Source organism: Saimiri boliviensis, chromosome 7 (genome assembly GCF_048565385.1).
Source record: "Saimiri boliviensis isolate mSaiBol1 chromosome 7, mSaiBol1.pri, whole genome shotgun sequence".
Lineage (NCBI taxonomy): Eukaryota > Metazoa > Chordata > Mammalia > Primates > Cebidae > Saimiri > Saimiri boliviensis.
Genome location: NC_133455.1, coordinates 66,471,993 through 66,489,370, shown reverse-complemented (window position 1 = coordinate 66,489,370; position 17,378 = coordinate 66,471,993). Strand labels below are relative to the sequence as shown.

Genomic DNA, 17,378 nt, shown 5'->3' with positions numbered 1-17,378 from the left:
AGAATCACCCTCTGCGGTGTGAGCCGCTGCCTGCTCGGTACATCCGGAACAATCGTAGTAGGTATTCATGAGCGTTGGGGTTGGGATTCGCCTGATACCTGACGCTGGGAGTCCTTAGCACAGCTCATGGAACACGGAATGGGCGCTCCTGTGGGATGGAGGGCAAATGAGAAGCAAACCTGGGGCCGGAGCCCTGGGCCCCTGGCCGCCCCGCCGCGGTTTCCCGCCCGCCTCCGAGCGCTCCCGGAGGGCTCGCAGCACATTCTGGTTCCATGCACTCGCCGCCCGAAGCTCTGCTAATTTAGCCTGTCGTCTTTGGGGTGCCTGGCACCCTCCAATCTTTTTCCCTGTTGAGAGCCTGGCCGCAGAGATCGCACCCCCGGGGCGTGCCGAGACGCGGGGAAGCCGGGGTGCCCCTCTGCCCGGCCGCCGGGCGTTCCTGGGCCCGCAGCAGCGCTGGGGACTCGGCGGGACCTGCTGCACCTGGCCCTGGAGGGGCGGGGCGGGCGCGTCCGGGCAGCCGGGGGAGGTCCCGCCCCGGCCCCACCCTCCCCGCCGTCCGGTGGGGAAACCCGCGAGCGGCCCCGCCGCGCGGCTCCGGCTCTGCCTCTGCGCGACAGGTAAGCGGCAGAAGGAACCCGCGACCCTCTCCCCGGGAGGGTTCCCCAGAGTTCCCCGACTGCTCGGACTTCCCTCCGGCGGAGCTCGCTTCCCACCTCCCCCACCGCCAGCCTAAGCCTCTTCCTCTTCCTCCTCACCACCCCCGACAGTAAAACGAAGGGGCTGGGCCAGGCTGGTCCCTCCTGCCTTCGCTCTCTGCTGGTCGCGGTGGCCTCTAGCTCCTCCCTCGGTAGGACCCCCCCTCCACCTTGGCGTTTATGAGATGAATGAGGAGCCCAGACCTCTGGAACTTGGAGGGGTGAGAGGGGGACAAGCCATAGCCAGGGCTCTACACTCTCTTCCCCTCACCCATCCATGCCCCGCATTCCCTCTGTGCCCCGTCTCCCCAGATCGGGAGCACCCCCTGTGCTCTGGTACGGAAACTCTTCCAGAGAGGTTTCCTCCTGCCCTGCCACGTTGCGCCTGAGCAGAAGGGGACAGTGAGGGGAAGCCTCGCTGGTGGAGGTCGGTCTGAGCCCTGCTGGGTTGACTCCCTCCCGAGGTTTTGGGTGTGGGGAGGATCGGGCCTCGTGCTGTGGGGAAATGGAATCTGTTGGGTGTTCATGACTGTGACTGTCACCGACTTCCCTATTTCCTCAGTTGTTCAGATTCCCAGGCTGACAAAAAGGAGAAACAGGTCTTTGTTTGTTTGTTTGTATTTTTATTTTTAAAGACGGTTTCACCATGTTGGTAAGGCTGGTATTGAACTCCGCACCTCAGGTGATCCGCCTGCCTTGGCCTCCAAAGTGCTTGGATTACAGGTGTGAGTCACCACGCCCGGCTGGAGAAACAGTTTTTATTTGCATCCAGGGCCAATCATCCCAGACCCAGACCTCAGCAGAGGGTAGGATGGGGCTCTTCTGTGTATAGGGGTGAGTGGCGGTCAGTTTGCCAGCAAAGCTTACAACAGACCCCTTCTAGCAGCGGGTAACGCATTGCAGCACTCTCAGAAAGGGTGTTAACTCTATGCTCTGAGCTCACCTCCAGGCCCACACACACAGTTTGCAGGCACTAGGTGAGGTTCGTAGTTTGGACACACCAAAGAGCCTCGAGGATTTTTGCTCCTTTTACCAGAGATGTGCATGCACCATACAGTGTCTGTTCTCCGCTCCAGACAGATGAGCTGTCTCCCTTCCCATCAGAGGAAAGGTAAGAAGAATGAGACAGGCAAATTCCTGTAATGATGAAAACCAGGTCAGGTGAGAGGTTTGAAATATGCTTTGGTCCTGGTGGCCTGTGGTGGCTCATGCCGGTAATCCCAGCACTTTGGGAGGCTGAGGCCGGTGGTTCAGCTGAGGTCAATAGTTCAAGACCAGCCTGGCCAACATGGCAAAACTCCGTCTCCACCAAAAATACAAAACCGTAGATGGGCGTGGTGGCAGGTGCCTATAATCCCAGCTACTTGGGAGGCTGAAGCAGGAGAATTGCTTGAACCTGAGAGGTGGAAGCTGCAGTGAGCCAAGATCACACCATTGCACTCCAGCCTGGCAACAAGAGTGAAACTGTCTCAGAAAAAAAAAGAAAAGAAAATATGCTTTAGTTCCAGTTGCCTAGCAGAAGCCAGTAGCATTGCAGGCATTTCCCTAGCTCCAGTTCCTTAATGACGCCATGCACTTTAGGAACCCAGAGATAACCAGAGAAAGCTGCTTACAGGGGGCCCAGGGCAGAGAACAGGACAGGACTCTCAAAGGAAAGAGAAAAGTCTGCAGGAGACTGGGCTGCTCAAGATGTCCTCACCTCCGTAATGCTGCCCACAGTCCCACAGTTGGAACAGCTTACTCCTACACGTAGCAGCATGAAAGACCTTAGGCCAGAGAAGGGGAGGCCCTGATGCGTGTCAGGTGCCCTCTGAGGTCAGAGACATATTAGCCCAAGTTCAGCTAGAAGAAATGGGGACAGGAAATATGAGCATGAACTTAGTCCATGCAACCATTGCCTCGAGCAGACCTCAGGACCAGGAGGGGCAGCTAACCCTAGGGCTAAGGGCTTCTCAGTACAGGGAGGCAGTGAGTATCACAGAGGCAGGCAGCTGACTCACCCCTATCACTAACTTCACTGTATAACCTTAGCCAAATTACATACACACTCCCTGGGTGGGGAGCAAATGAGAAGGTGTATATGAAGGACTCTGGCAAAGCTCCAAGCACCAGTCAAATGCAAGACAATGTGATGTCCTGGTTAAGAGAGTGAGCTTTGGAGATACCTAAGCCTGAATGCAAATTCTGCCTCTGCTGTGTTTCTAGCTGTGTGACCTTGGTCAAGTCACTTGACCTTCATGGGCTTCAGTTTCCTTCTGTGTAAAACCGAGAAGATAGCTGTAACTTGATTTAACATATTGGCAATAATATTTAAAATGATGATGGTATTGTCCTTAACATCTTCTGGTGCCTACGGGTGTGTCCCCACATCTCTAGCCTGGAAGTGATGCTTAAGACCAGGTTGGATATGTCCATGCCACAGCTTGGGTGAACTCAGCTCTATTTTTTATTTATTAATTTATTTTTCTGAGCTGGAATTTTGCTCTTGTTGCCCAGGCTGGAGTGCAATGGCGCTATCTTGGCTCACTGCAAACTCTGCCTCCCAGGTTCAAGCAATTCTCCTGCCTCAAGTAGGAGTAGCTGGGATTACAGGCATGTGCCATCACGCCCAGCTAATTTTGTATTTTTAGTAGAGATGGGGTTACTCCATATTGGTCTGGCTGGTCTTGAACTCCCAACCTCAGGTGACCCACCTGCCTCAGCCTCCCAAAGTGCTGGGATTACAGGCATGAGCCACTGCACCCAGCCGAACTCCACTTCTTTTTTTTTTTTTTTTTTTTGAGACGGAGTTTTGCTCTTGTTACCCAGGCTGGAGTGCAATGGCGCGATCTCGGCTCATCGCAACCTCCGCCTCCTGGGTTCAGGCAACTCTCCTGTCTCAGCCTCCTGAGTGGCTGGGATTACAGGCACATGCCACCATGGCCAGCTAATTTTTTGTATTTTTAGTAGAGACGGGGTTTCACCATGTTGAGCAGGATGGTCTCGATCTCTTGACCTCGTGATCCACCCGCCTCGGCCTCCCAAAGTGCTGGGATTACAGGCTTGAGCCACCGCGCCCGCCGAACTCCACTTTTTACGCAGCCCTCTGCCCCTTTCTGGAAAAGCCCAAATATTCATTCTCATTTGATAGGGATGAGAGGACAAGAGTGAATAAACAGGAGGTTACGTGCAGGGCAGTGCCTGTCTCTGTGTCGAGCTCAATGCTGTAATTGTGCTGTGTAGAAGGCCCGTGTGGTGAACAAGGATGAGCTCACTCCAGGGAGGAGAAGGACTGTTAGAGGACTTTTGTGGCACCTGAGAGCCCTGTGGGGTCGTGTTATTCTTGTTATTCTCTTGTACTCTGAGCAACCTGGTCCTAAGGCCTAGGTAGAGATTTGAAAGAAGAAAGCAATGCAGTCCTCAGCTCTGCATATAATAGAGAATGAAGGACAGACAACTAGCAAAATAGCATTGCCATACGTCTCAGGGCAGAGAGGTGCCACAGGGATTAGAAGGCCAGGTAGATTGGTCAGGAAGAGCATTCTGGAGACTAAAGTTTGGGGACCAAGACTCAAGGACTGGGAAGGAGAAGGAAAACACGATCTGGGTGGTCTAGCATCTGGGCCTGCTGGTTCTCCCTTCTCCATGATATTTAGTGGGAAGTCCTACATGGGGAAAGCATGGGTAGCAGAGAAACCTGGGAACAAATAACACCTAGAAATTAAGGCAGCGAGACACACGTCAGTCTAGGAAGGCTTCTTGAAAGAGGGGAGTCTCTAGCAAGAATCTGAAAGAAAAGAAAATGGCTTGCTCATCAAGAATCTAAGGGAAAGGCTTTGAGGAGGAAAAGGTAGCCCGTGAGTGAGTGCCAAGCATCTGGTCGGGCTTGAGGGTGAGCAGCAAACAGGAAGCAACCCGGCCAGGCCTCTGTGTTTCTGCCAGTCAAACAGCGCTCAAGGAATATGAATACGCTGTCCTGATTGTGAAAGAGAGAGAGCGGCCCTAGGCAAAGGAGGCTGGCAGGCAGCTCCTGCTGATCCTCCAGATGCTGGTTGATAAAGGCGCAATTTCAAATGAAGGTTTTGAAAGCAGAGAGGATGGGGAGAAACCAGGAGGCAGGGAATGAATCAGCAGGACTTGGAAGCAGGGCGTGGGGTGAACCTGAACTTGAGAAGGGATTAAAAATGACATGTCTGGGAGTGGGACAGGGGCTGGCTTGTTTCATGGACTTCGATGCTCCTGGCAGCAATGGGGAAATTGGGAAGGCTGGCTAGCTTAGGAAGCTGGGCACAGACCCTGAGCTCAGGGGATGGTATATTGAGTAGCCAGTGGCCCCAGGTCAAAGTTCTGCAGCCAAGAGCGGACTTGGGGGGTGAGGAGAGAAGGAAAAATTCAGTTCCTTCTTTTTTTTTTTTTTTTTTGAGGCAGAGTCTCCCTCTGTCGCTAGGCTGGAGTGCGGTAGCGCCATCTCGGCTCACTGCAACTTCCGCCTCCCGGGTAGTGATTCTCCTGCCTCAGGCCTCCCAAGTAGCTGGGACTAAAAGCATGTACCACCATGCCGAGCTAATTTTTCTATTTTTAGAAGAGACAAGGTTTCACTGTGTTGGCCAGGATGATCTCGATCTCTTGACCTCATGATCTGCCCACCTCGGCCCACGAAGTGCTGGGATTACAAGCGTGAGCTACCTCACCCAGTCAAAACTTCAGTTCTCTTCTCTCCCATGAACCCCCACTTCCCAGTCTGAACACTGGCCCAAGAAGCCTTCAGGAATACCCCTCCTGTCTTCTGCGCTTCTCATTACTTCACTGTCCCTTATCTGCCCTTTACCCCAACTGCCCCCCTCAAGCCCGGTCTGGTTGTCACCAAGGCTGCGAGGTGATTAGAGAATCCCACATCATCCTCACCTGGAACCCTCCCTCCTTCACCTCTGGACTCCTAGGAATGAACCGCTGCACACCTCTGCCCCACCTGGCAGGGCCTGCAGGGCCTCCAGTGAAAAACCTGTGAACTGTCGAACCTCCTGTTTGGTGGCATAGTATTTTGATTTTGGTGACCTGTTCTTGGAATAAGTCAACAAATATTAACTGAGTGCCTACCACATGCCAAGCAGTGGGTTGGGCTTTTCAATCAAAAATCCATGTTTGGGTAATTTAAGCTTAAAATATTGTGCAAACAGGCTGGACGCAGCAGCTCATGCCTGTAATCCTAGCACTTTGGGAGGCCGAGGTGGACGGATCACTTGAGGTCAGGAGTTCAAGACCAGCCTAGCCAACATGGCAAAACCCTGTCTCTACTAAAAAAGATTTTAAAAATTAGCCAGATGTGGTGGTGGGTGCCTGTAATCCCAGCTATTTGGGAGGCTGAGGGATGAGAATCGCTTGAACCCAGGAATCAGATGTTGCAATGAGCCGAGATTGCACCGCTACACCCCAGCCTGGGCAATAGAGTGAGACTTCATCTCCACAAAAAAAAAAAAGTTGTGCAAACATAAAATGAATCTTCATATATGGGGGGGACTTGATAGACTAGCTACAGAAATAATTTTCAGTGTATCTTCCTGGGAAAATGAGCCACAGTATTGCAGCTTGAGTTTTGGAAAAGAGCTGAAGTGTCTTGAAGGTGTAATTATGGGGAAAAGTAAAAACCTCCCACATTCTGTGATCAAAAGGGTCAGAGGTGGGAGGAGGGCTTGGAGGAGATAATTTGCTCTTCTGCTCACAGCATGAGTATGGATGGAGGACTGGAGATGAGTGTGTGTTTGATGGAGAGAAAGTGCTTGTGAGGAAGAAAGGACAGTCATTGGGCCAAACAGCCTCTCAGCCCCATTTCCCCAACCAGTAGCTTGAAATTGACCTGCCCCCTCCCCAGTATGATGTCTAGCTCCACACACCTGTGCCCGTGGTGAGAGTGGTGACAGTCATCACTTTCCGAAGAAACTTGTAATTGAGCCCTCCTCTGAGTAACTTGAGCAAATATCCCTGTGGTGAGGACTGCTTGCTTCCTGCTGCCACGTCTGAGGAGGTGACCAGCTCAGCTGATAAACAGAAAGAAACATTGTTACAAAGAGGCCACCTGGCCAGCTAGGGCGTGTTCTGGGTGGCTGACTGGCATTCACAAAAGCCAAGACTTTGCCTGGGACTTCCAGTTTCCGCATCTTTAAAGCATTTGTATCCTTGAGCGGGCGCAGGGCAAATGCCAGGAAGGGGATCAACAGGTGGAGTGGGGGAGACTCAGGGAGTACAGGCCTGGTCCCCAAATTCCCATTCAACTTCCAAGGGTATGAGTGTGGTAAACAGAGTAGTGGGCTAAGAGTTGAGAGATCGGGTTCTATTCCTGGGAGCCACTAGCTAGCTGTGTGTTGCTAGAGAAGTCACCTAACCACTCTGGCCTCGCTGATGATAAAATGAGGGTGTTAGACTCACAGACAGACCTGGTCAAAACAGCAAGCTAATGTGTAATGGCAGACTATCCTGTAATTCAAGTAAGTGCAGTAAGTTCTTGCAGTAAGTGCATCGAGAACATCATTTAGTGAAGCCAGTGCTCCACATTTAACCCCTCCAGCCTCATCTCATTTGACAAGAGTTATTAGAACTAGCCAGATCAGGCCGGGCGCGGTGGCTCAAGCCTGTAATCCCAGCACTTTGGGAGGCCGAGGCGGGTGGATCACGAGGTCGAGAGATCGAGACCATCCTGGTCAACATGGTGAAACCCCGTCTCTACTAAAAATACAAAAAACTAGCTGGGCGTGGTGGCGCGTGCCTGTAATCCCAGCTACTCAGGAGGCTGAGGCAGGAGAATTGCCTGAGCCCAGGAAGCGGAGGTTGCAGTGAGCCGAGATCGCGCCATTGCACTCCAGCCTGGGTAACAAGAGCAAAAACTCCGTCTCAAAAAAAAAAAAAAAAAAAGAACTAGCCAGATCGGGTGGCATCCACCTCTGTGGTCCCAGCTACTCAGGAGGCTGAGACAGGAGAACTGCTTGAGCCTGGGAGGTCGAGGCTGCAGAAAGCTGTGTTCATGCCACTGTACTTCAGCCTGGGTGACAGAATAAGATCCTGTCTCCAAAAAAAAAGTTTATGGAACACCTGCTATGTGTAAAACTTGTGCTAAACTTTGCAGGTGATAAAAAGCTGAAAATAGCATGGCCTCTTCGGTCCAGGAATCCACAAACACGTGAGGTCTAGAAGAGATTCCTTCGACACAAGGTGGGCTATGATGAGACTGGAGTACAAATAAAACTCGAGTCCTAACAGGGCAAAGCAGGAAGAGATGAATTCTGCTGGGAGATCTGAGAAGGCTTTTTGGAGGGGAGCTAGAATATAAACTGGGGGGTTTGGACTGTGTTACTGGCTTTCAAACTTCTATGACTGGAGCAAAGTGAGAAATATACTTTACAGCCAGACCTAGTCTCTGTATATATGTAACACGGCATCCCCAAAATCTTAGGGCAGTTTATACTTTAATCATATTACAAGCATAAATTCTACAAATAATAAAAAACTATCACTTGAAAATTTAATCATTTAAACTTGTCTTTAGTTGTATGAATTTTGAATAACAAATTTATCATTTTAATTTTGTATCAGGCAGTGTGTATCTTTAATAGACTGAAACAAACATTAAAATAAAAATTTATTTTTCAGGCTGGACTTGGTGCTCAAACCTATAATCCCAGCACTTTGAAAGGTCAAGGCAGGAGGATTGCTTCAGTCTAGGAGTTGAAGATCACCCTGGGCAATGTAGTGAGACCCCCATCTCTACAAAAAAATTATAATTAGCCAGTTGTGGTGACACACACCTGTGGTCCCAGCTACTCCAGAGGCTGAGGTAGGAGGATCCTTTGAGCCCAGGAAGTCAAGGCTGCAGTGAGCTGAGATTGTGCCACTGCGTTCCAGCCTGAGCAATCAAGTGAGACCCTATCTCCAAAAAAAAAAAAAGAAAAAAGGAATACTTACCTATGTTGCTTGTGATATGTGATGCACTTTGATATTTTCTTTTTCATTCTATTCTGTTTTTTTTTATTTCAATTTTTTTTTTTTTTTTTTTTTTTGAGACAGGGTCTTGCTCTGTTAGGCTGGAGTGCAGTGGCACAATCATAACATAAAACTCACTGTAGCCTCGACCTCCTGAGCTCAAACATTCCTCCAGACGTGGCCTCCCAAGTAGCTGCGATTACAGGCATGTGCCACCACGCCCAGCTAACTGGTCTTCTGGCCTTTTTTTTTTTTTTTTTTAAGATGGAGTCTTGCTCTGTTGCCCAGGCTGGGGGACTCCTGTTGCCCAGGCTGGGGTGCAGTGGCATGATCTCTGCTCACTGCCACCTCCGCCTCCTAGGTTCAAACTATTCTCCTGCCGCAGCCTCCCAAATAGCTGGGATTACAGGCACCTGCCACCATGCCTGGCTAATTTTTGTATTTTTAGTAGAGATGAGGTTTCACCATGTTGGCCAGGCTGGTCTTGAACTCCTGGCCTAAAATGATCTGCTCACGTCAGCCTCCCAAAGTGCTAGGATTTCAGGTGTGAGCCACCATGCCCAGCCCTAACTGGTCTTTTAAAGAATTTTTTGAATGCTGATTTGCAACACCCTAAATTTATTTTATAATATCGCAGTGGATTGTAATCAGCAGTTTGATACAAGCTGGGCTGGGTAAAGCCTCAGTTCCTTACACCAGTGAGAGAAGGTAAGTTTGTGTTCTGGCTGATGGGGCCAGGGAAGCAAGTCCCATTTGTTCAATGTAGGCAGGCTTCTCAGAGGATTCCTAGCGTCATCTTGGCATTGAAGCCAAGATGGTCTGAGGAGTTGCAGGCCCAGGGGTAGCTGGAGGAAGAAGACTTGGGAAGAAATGCTGAGCAACAGCGAGAGGGAAATGAGTGGATGGGGGCTAAGAGCACACTTGCCAGGAAAGCAGGAGGCCAGGTGTGGGAGCCCAGAGGTCAGGGAGCTACGCAAGACACCGGGGGCAGATCTCGTGAAGCTCTGCACTTGGCACGGTACTATCACAGTAGCTATTCTTTCTCCAAGGCTGGCAGAGGGGTGACCTCCAAGACCTTGCTAACCACACTTCTGGGAATCATCTCCTACACAGGGAGCAAAAATCCTTAACCCCAAAGTCCTGTGGCTCCCACTGGATTCTGGGTCTCTTCTAAGGGACTCTTTCCTGTTGCCCTCATGCTGAGCAAACAAACTAGAGAGCAAGTCCCTCACCACCAAGGCTAATCCCAGGTGTCTCGTTTCGGTTCAGGATGTGGTTAGTACCTTGAGGAACTGCAGGTTTCAGAGAGAAAGCTTCAGGCAGCCAGACAGGATCTAGAGAGCAGATGCCTAGGAAGAGCTTAATTTAACCCTAGATTTCTTTCTCCAGGGAAAATAAAAAGGAGCAAAGACAAACCCCACTGCACGGGACCACGAGGCACTGCCAGGATGAGGGAGTTGGAGTAACCTGGGTGATTCTGAGTGAATCAGTCAGGGAGGCCTTCCTGGAGGGGGGTGAGTCTTGAGCACTGGCAACAGCTAATAACTACAATGTTACCACATCTTTGTTTCTAACTGTGCTCCCTTGTGCTGGAGTGGGAAGGTAGCAGGGAAGATGCAGCCTGCGGACCGATCAAAGTTGTCATGGCATATACTCCCCCATTCTGCAGGCCTCTGTGTTTGTGTGGGCTTAGCCAGGACAGTTCCAGAATGATGAGGTGTCTAGCTCTAGTGAATCTTCCCCTGTCCTGGCCCCGGCATAGCTCAATCCCTGTGACAAGAAACTCCTGCTCACTGGATTCCCATTTCCTCCCTGAAGGCTTCCTCAAGCCCACAGGGAACTCGACCTTTCTCAGCTTAGCACTTACTCTCTGTGCTATTCTCCTTTGATTTTAGTAATTTTTGAATAAGTAGTATAGTCAGGGTTCAGAGTGCAAGATGGTATTCAGTGAAAGGTCCTTTTCCTGCTCCTGAGATCCCCCTGGACAGGTGCTTCCTTGACCTGCTCGGTGCTACCAGTTCTTGTTCTCCGACAAGGTTTTCAAATCCCTTGGGGAAAGGAATTGAGCCTTTGTGTCCTTCTGTGTACCAGATGAGGTAAACTGTCCCACCCCATCACCCAAGGGAGTCTTCCTGGCACCACATCCTCCCTCTTCCATCCCTGCTGCTAATAACTTTCCTGGGTCAGACCCGGAATGGGTCATCCAGCTGCCAAGCAGGTCCCTTTACGGAAACCCTCCACCACTGTCATATTGCTCTTCCTGTAATGCAGCGCTCGCAGCTTAACCCTTCCTTACTCCCCATGCCTTGGGTCAAGGGCAAACGCTCCTCAGCATGATGAACAAGGCCCTCATAACTTGGTTTCAGCCACCTCTGCCGGCCCAATGTCTGCTTCTCCCACCATGCCAGACTGCTTGCAGTTCTGAGACTCGCTCTGCTGCCTCCCATCTCTAGGCTTTTGCAGGTACTGTGCCTTCTGCCTGAAATGTGCTCACCTCACCTAACTGACTCCTACTGACCAGTCAGTGCTCCCCCCAAGTTTCTTCCCCCAGGAGATTTCTTCACAGACGTTACCCTCCCCCATTTGCTGCATTTCTTCATGCCTTCTCCTTCAGCACGATTCTGCTTCTCATAGGGTAATCTCTATTTAAAATCCGACACCTCCAATTGAGTGTAGGATCCTTGAGGGCTGGCCTTGCATGTCTCTGTGTGTCCCCCTCCTCTTGCAGACTATCTGGCAGACAGCAGGTATTCAGTAAATACTGGTGGAATAAACAAATCTCTCCTATCTCCTAGACATTAGTTAATGCAAAGTAGATGCTCAAAGAGATTTCTTTTGTTTGATTTTTGATGGTACTGCTGAATCTGATGTTATAAAAGCCACATTTGGCCAAGCACAGTGGCTCACACCTGTCATCCCAGCACTTTGGGAGGCTGAGGCAGGTGGATCACCTGAGGTCAGGAGTTCGAGACCAGCCTGACCAACATGGAGAAACCCCATCTCTACTAAAAATACAAAATTAGCTGGGCATGGTGGTAATCCCAGCTATTGGGGAGGCTGAGGCAGGAGAATTGCTTGAACCCAGGAGGCAGAGGTTGCAGTGAGCCGAGATCATGCCACTGCACTCCAGCCTGGGCAGCAAGAGCAAAACTCCGTTTCAAAAAGAAAAAAAGCCACATTTGTACCTCAGTCCAGAGTGAATCCAGCTCCCCACTTGAGATCGTGATGGCCACATATTCCCAAGATCTCAGACACCAGGCCTCTCCACAGGCAAGAGCTCATGCATTTAAACAATAGCATTAAGGCCGGGCGCGGTGGCTCAAGCCTGTAATCCCAGCACTTTGGGAGGCTGAGGCGGGTGGATCACGAGGTCGAGAGATCGAGACCATCCTGGTCAACATGGTGAAACCCCATCTCTACTAAAAATACAAAAAATTAGCTGGGCATGGTGGCACGTGCCTGTAATCCCAGCTACTCAGGAGGCTGAGGCAGGAGAATTGCTTGAACCCAGGAGGCGGAGGTTGCGGTGAGCCGAGATCGAGCCATTGCACTCCAGCCTGGGTAACAAGAGTGAAACTCCGTCTCAAAAAAAAAACCAAAAAAACAAAAAAACAATAGCATTAAATAGTTCAGCCAGATTTACTTTTAAGCAAAACATTCAGGGAGTAACGAACGTGGCTTTAGCTAAGGGCCAGGTGCTTGAGGATAATTGCTGGGTAGTGAAGCAGGGATCAAAATAATTGATACCATTTATTGAGGGCTTAGTATATGACAGGTGCCCTCTGCCAACCGTTTTACCTACATTATCTGATTTAATCCTCCCCACAACCCTGTGAGTTAGGTATTAGTTGCCCCCACTTGATAGATGAGGAAATTGAGGCTTAGAGGGATTAAGTAAATCACCCAAGGGTCACACAGCTGCTAATGATCAAAACTAACACTTTGTGGGAACTTTCCGTGTGCAGAGACTGCTAAGCTTTGTCCATGAATTTTTTGGGGAAGGAACATAATCCTTATAACAACCCTAGGAGGTAGGTGCTATTACTAGAAGAGAAAGAACTGGAATCTGTGCCCAGGTCCTTTGCCACCAATGTCTAGTGCTTAACCAGTGAGCTTATGTGTCCAGAATTCCACACGGAAAGCTCTGCAAGCATTCATCCTCCCGGGCGTAGATCCACATGCCTGGGGGTGGAGGCTGGTGAACACCCATGCCCAGCCCTGCCAAGAATGTATTGTCATGAAATCTGTTAAATTCTTTTTTCTTAAATATGAGTAGATACAGATAACTTTTTTTTTCTTTTTTTTGAGACAGAGTCTCACTCTGTCAACCAGACTAAAGTGCAGTGGCATGAGCTCGGCGCACTGCAACCTCTGCCTCCCGGGTTCAAGCGATTCTCCTGCCTCAGCCTCCCAAGTAGCTGGGACTACAGGCATGTGTCACCACACCCAGCTAATTTTTGTATTTTTAGTAGAGACGGGCTTTCACCATGTTGACTAGGTTGGTTTCAATCTCTTGACCTCGTGATCCACCTGCACTCAACACTTCTCCTTCAGCACTCCCAAAGTGCTGGGATTACAAGTGTGAGCCACCGTACCTTTTTTTTTTTTTTTAGAGACAGAATCTCTCCGTCACCCATGCTGAAGAGCATTGGCTTGAGTATAGCTCACTGCAGCCTTAACCTGCTGGGCTCCAGCAATCCTCCTGCCTCAGCCTTCCAAGCAGCTAGGACTACAGGTGTGCACCACTATGCCTTGCTAATTTTTAAAAAGTTTTGTTGAGAAGGGCTCTCGATATGTTGTGCAGGCTGGTCTCGAACTCCTGGGCTCAAGTGATCCTTGAATCTCAGCCTCCCAAAGTGCTGGGATTATACCATGCCTGGCCAAGAAATAGTTATAAAATATGTGTAGGGTATAAAGAATTACAGTTCACCAGCAGCCATCATCCACTTCGAGGAAAAAAACACTTCGAAGTCCCCTGTTACCCATCTCTAATCCTGTTCCTTTTTCTTCACCTTCAGAAACTGATTATATCATTTCCTTAGCTTTCTCTTCTGGGGGGATGTTGGGGGCGGAGTCTTGCTCTGTTGCCCAGGCTGGAGCACAGTGGCGTGATCCCAGCCTATATTTTTAGTAAAGACGGGGTTTCACCATGTTGGCCAGGCTGGTCTTTTTAGCTTTCTCTATAGCTTTATCACATATTTGTATTCATGAACAAGATATTGTTTCGTTTTAGCGTGATTATACATCTTCTATAAGTGGAATCATACTATGTATCCTTTTGTCACTTGCTTTTTTCATCCAACATCACATTCACGTTGTTGCATGGAGAACTGGTTCATTCTTTGTCATCACTGTAGAGAACTGCATGGTCTGGGTATTTTCCACTTTATTTATCCATTCTGCTGGTGGACTTATAGGTTTTACCAGTTTGTTGCCATTTTAGTCAGTGTTGCTATAAATGTTCTTGCACATGCCTCTTGGTTTGCATGTACCAGAGTTTGTCTGGGATATAAAATGAGGAGTGGAATTGCTGGCTCAGGCTGTGCTCATTTTAAATTTTGCTTGGTAATACCTAGTTGTTTCCCAAAGCAGTTAATAACGAATTCAATCTCATGAGTTTAACAATGAAATCTCATGAGTTTAATGATTAAATCTCAGGTAGTGTTTCAGTGTTCCAGTGACTCCAGGTCCATGAATGTTAGAATCTTAGGGCAGGAAAGAAACACTGCCTCCAGTCTCCTCCTTTTACGGATGAAGGAAATTTAGACATGGGAAAGTTGTGGTCATTAAGGTGATGCCACCACTCAGCAACAGAGCCTGGCCTCGAACCCCCAGCACCCGACTCCCTCCTTACCCTGTCTTGGCTCACTTCTCTCTCATCCCCTCCTTTCTCAGGCTGAGGCCCCAGCTTGTGGCCACCACGACGTATCAAGCAATTTCCAGTGTTGGGCTCAGGACTAGGAGCTAACGCGGCTGGGGTCCTCCTTGGCTCTGGAGGATGAGGCTCCTCCGCAGACGCCACATGCCCCTGCGCCTGGCCATGGTGGGCTGCACCTTTGTGCTCTTCCTCTTCCTCCTGCAGAGGGATGTGAGCAGCAGGGAGCAGGCCACAGAGAAGCCATGGCTGAAGTCCCTGGTGAGCCAGAAGGATCACGTCCTGGACCTCATGCTGGAGGCCGTGAACAACCTTAGAGATTCAATGCCCAAGCTCCAAATCAGGGCTCCAGAGCCCCAGCAGACTCTGTTCTCCACAAACCAGTCCTGCCTTCCTGGGTTCTACACCCCAGCTGAACTGAAGCCCTTCTGGGAACGGCCACCACAGGACCCCAATGGCCCTGGGGCAGATGGGAAAGCATTTCAGAAAAGAAAGTGGACCCCCCTGGAGACCCAGGAAAAGGAAGAAGGCTTTAAGAAACACTGCTTCAATGCCTTTGCCAGTGACCGGATCTCCCTGCAGAGGTCCCTGGGGCCAGACACACGACCCCCTGAGTAAGTAGCACTCAGTCCTTGAGGGGAGACCAGGGCTTTGCTAAAGGCATGGCTGGTCCGTCCAGGGCCACGGGTCAAGGGCTCGAGAAAGCCTTGAAAGGGATTTTATGCCAGGCGTGCCTGTAATCCCAGCACTTTGGGAGGCCAAGGTGGGTGGATCACCTGAGGTCAGGAGTTTGAGACCAGCCTGACCAACATGGAGAAACCCCATCTCTACTAAAAATACAAAATTAGCTGGGCTTGGTGGCGCATGCCTGTAATCCCAGCTACTCAGGAGACCGAGGCAGGAGAATCGCTTGAACCTGGGAGGTGAAGGTTGTGGTGAGCTGAGATCGCACCAGTGTACTCCAGCCTGGGCAACAGGAGTGAAACTCTGTCTCAAACAATAAAAAAGAAGAAAGTGATTTTATAATATGGGCAAGGATCTCCTTTGTGCCTCACTTCTTTCCCAGAACAACTATGCTGATCCCAGGGGTTGTGGTGCAAGGGTCAGGCCAGAGGCCCGGGGAGACCTGTTAGAGCAAAGCGCAGTTGTGAAAGTGAGATGATGCAGAGGAGGGGACTCAGCCTGGCCCCAGGACCTGGCATGGGGTGACTGGGGAGAGCTGATAGCAGGCTGTGGTTTCCATAGTCTTCCCCTCTACTGAGGCCTGCCCCAGAGACTGTGGGACTCTAATGCTGAGCTGTTTGGAGAGGGGACTTTTCTTGACAGCAGCCCTGGTGGTCAGAAATATCCTCACACCTCCTTGTTTCCTCCATGAAGGCCCGCAAGGCCGCGAATTGATTCCAACCTTTATTTAAAGTTTATAGCCTTAACCTTGCACAGTGAGATAGCACTTAGATCTTTGAGCGGCAGTCTCTCCCTCTCATGCCTCCATGGCTGCCTTCCCATGATCCTCAAGTTAAAGACAGGATGTCTTTCTCACTTAGCCTTTGTCTTTTCCAGCTTAAGAGTTATACCCAGCCAGGCGCGGTGGCTCAAGCCTGTAATCCCAGCACTTTGGGAGGCTGAGGCGGGTGAATCACGAGGTCAAGAGATCGAGACCATCCTGGTCAACATGGTGAAACCCCGTCTCTACTAAAAATACTAAAAATTAGCTGGGCATGGCGGCGCGTGCCTGTAATCCCAGCTACTCAGGAGGCTGAGGCAGGAGAATTGCTTGAATCCAGGAGGCGGAGGTTGCGGTGAGCCGAGATCGCGCCATTGTACTCCAGCCTGGGTAACAAGAGCGAAACTCCGCCTCAAAAAAAAAAAAAAAAAAAAAAAAAAAAAAAAAAGAGTTATACCCTATTTGGCTTCTTCTCAAATGGCAGCCCTCATCCCCAGATTCATGAGTCTTTAGAGCTGTGAACCTGTGGTTCTTGAGACTTGAGCCAAGTATTATAGCCTTAGAACAGGGGGCCACTTGGAGCTATCAGGAGTTCCTCAACAGAGAAGGGCACTGGGGCCAGGTACAGTGGCTCATGCCTGTAATTCCAGCACTATGGGAGGCTGAGGTGGGCAGATCACTTGAGCCCAGGAGTTCAAGACCAGCCTAGCCAGCATGGTGAAACCTTGTCTCTACTAAAAATACAAAAAAAAAAAAAAATAGCCTGGCATGGTAGTGCATGCCTGTAATCCCAGCTACTCGGGAGGCTGAAGCATGAGAATCGCTTGAACCTGGGAGGCAGAGGTTGCAGGGAGCTGAGATTATGCCACTGCACTCCAGCCTGGCAACAGAGCCAGACTCCATCTCAAAAAAAAGAGAGAGAGAAGAGTACTGGGTTGTGACAGCAGCCAGTGGAGGAAGCCGGGGAATCTCTCTGGAGGGTCCTCAAGAAATCCTCTGACCAGCAGAGGTCAGAAAAGGGTGTTAGGTCACATGATTCCTTGAGATCCAGGATTCACATATTCTCCTGAAATGGAGTGTCAAGAAGGTAGCAGCGTGGCCACGTGCCACAGAGTGGCTGGAGTGGATAAGGATTGAAGAAAGTTTGCAGGAAGTTGGCTGTGAGAGCAGTGTCAGATCACAGGGAGTTAATGAGAGAGGGATTAAAGAGGAACTGTACATTGTAAAGGGAAGAGCCGTTTCTTTTCATTGAGTATGGAAATCATAGTCACTTTTCTCAGATGTCAAATTTGGCCTTTATTACCTAGCCCTCTGGGACCTCTGGATTCGATTACATTTTATGCAGTTCACATATTACGGAGGAAGAGGACCAGCCCTGGGAACTCCTAGTCTGAGAGCAGACAGCAGAGGA

The 17,378-nt window shown here is 50.1% G+C and overlaps 1 protein-coding gene across 6 annotated transcripts in view; it reads left to right on the top strand.

Annotated features, from left to right (window-relative positions):
* Nucleotides 1-562: 562 nt before the first annotated feature.
* Nucleotides 563-17,378, top strand: part of GALNT6 (polypeptide N-acetylgalactosaminyltransferase 6) — a 42,084-nt gene continuing 25,268 nt past the window's right edge. Inside the window, exons 1-4 of one of the 6 annotated variants that reach the window (XM_074402648.1) lie at nucleotides 563-620; nucleotides 7,795-7,880; nucleotides 10,038-10,162; nucleotides 14,544-15,137. In XM_074402648.1, coding sequence (XP_074258749.1) covers nucleotides 14,647-15,137 — 491 coding nt within the window. In that variant the 5' untranslated portion in view covers nucleotides 563-620; nucleotides 7,795-7,880; nucleotides 10,038-10,162; nucleotides 14,544-14,646. Of the gene's footprint in view, nucleotides 621-7,437; nucleotides 7,881-10,037; nucleotides 10,163-13,268; nucleotides 13,384-14,543; nucleotides 15,138-17,378 lie in introns of those variants that run through there. The other 5 variants (XM_074402650.1, XM_074402651.1, XM_074402649.1 and 2 more) reach the window with 5 other exon arrangements.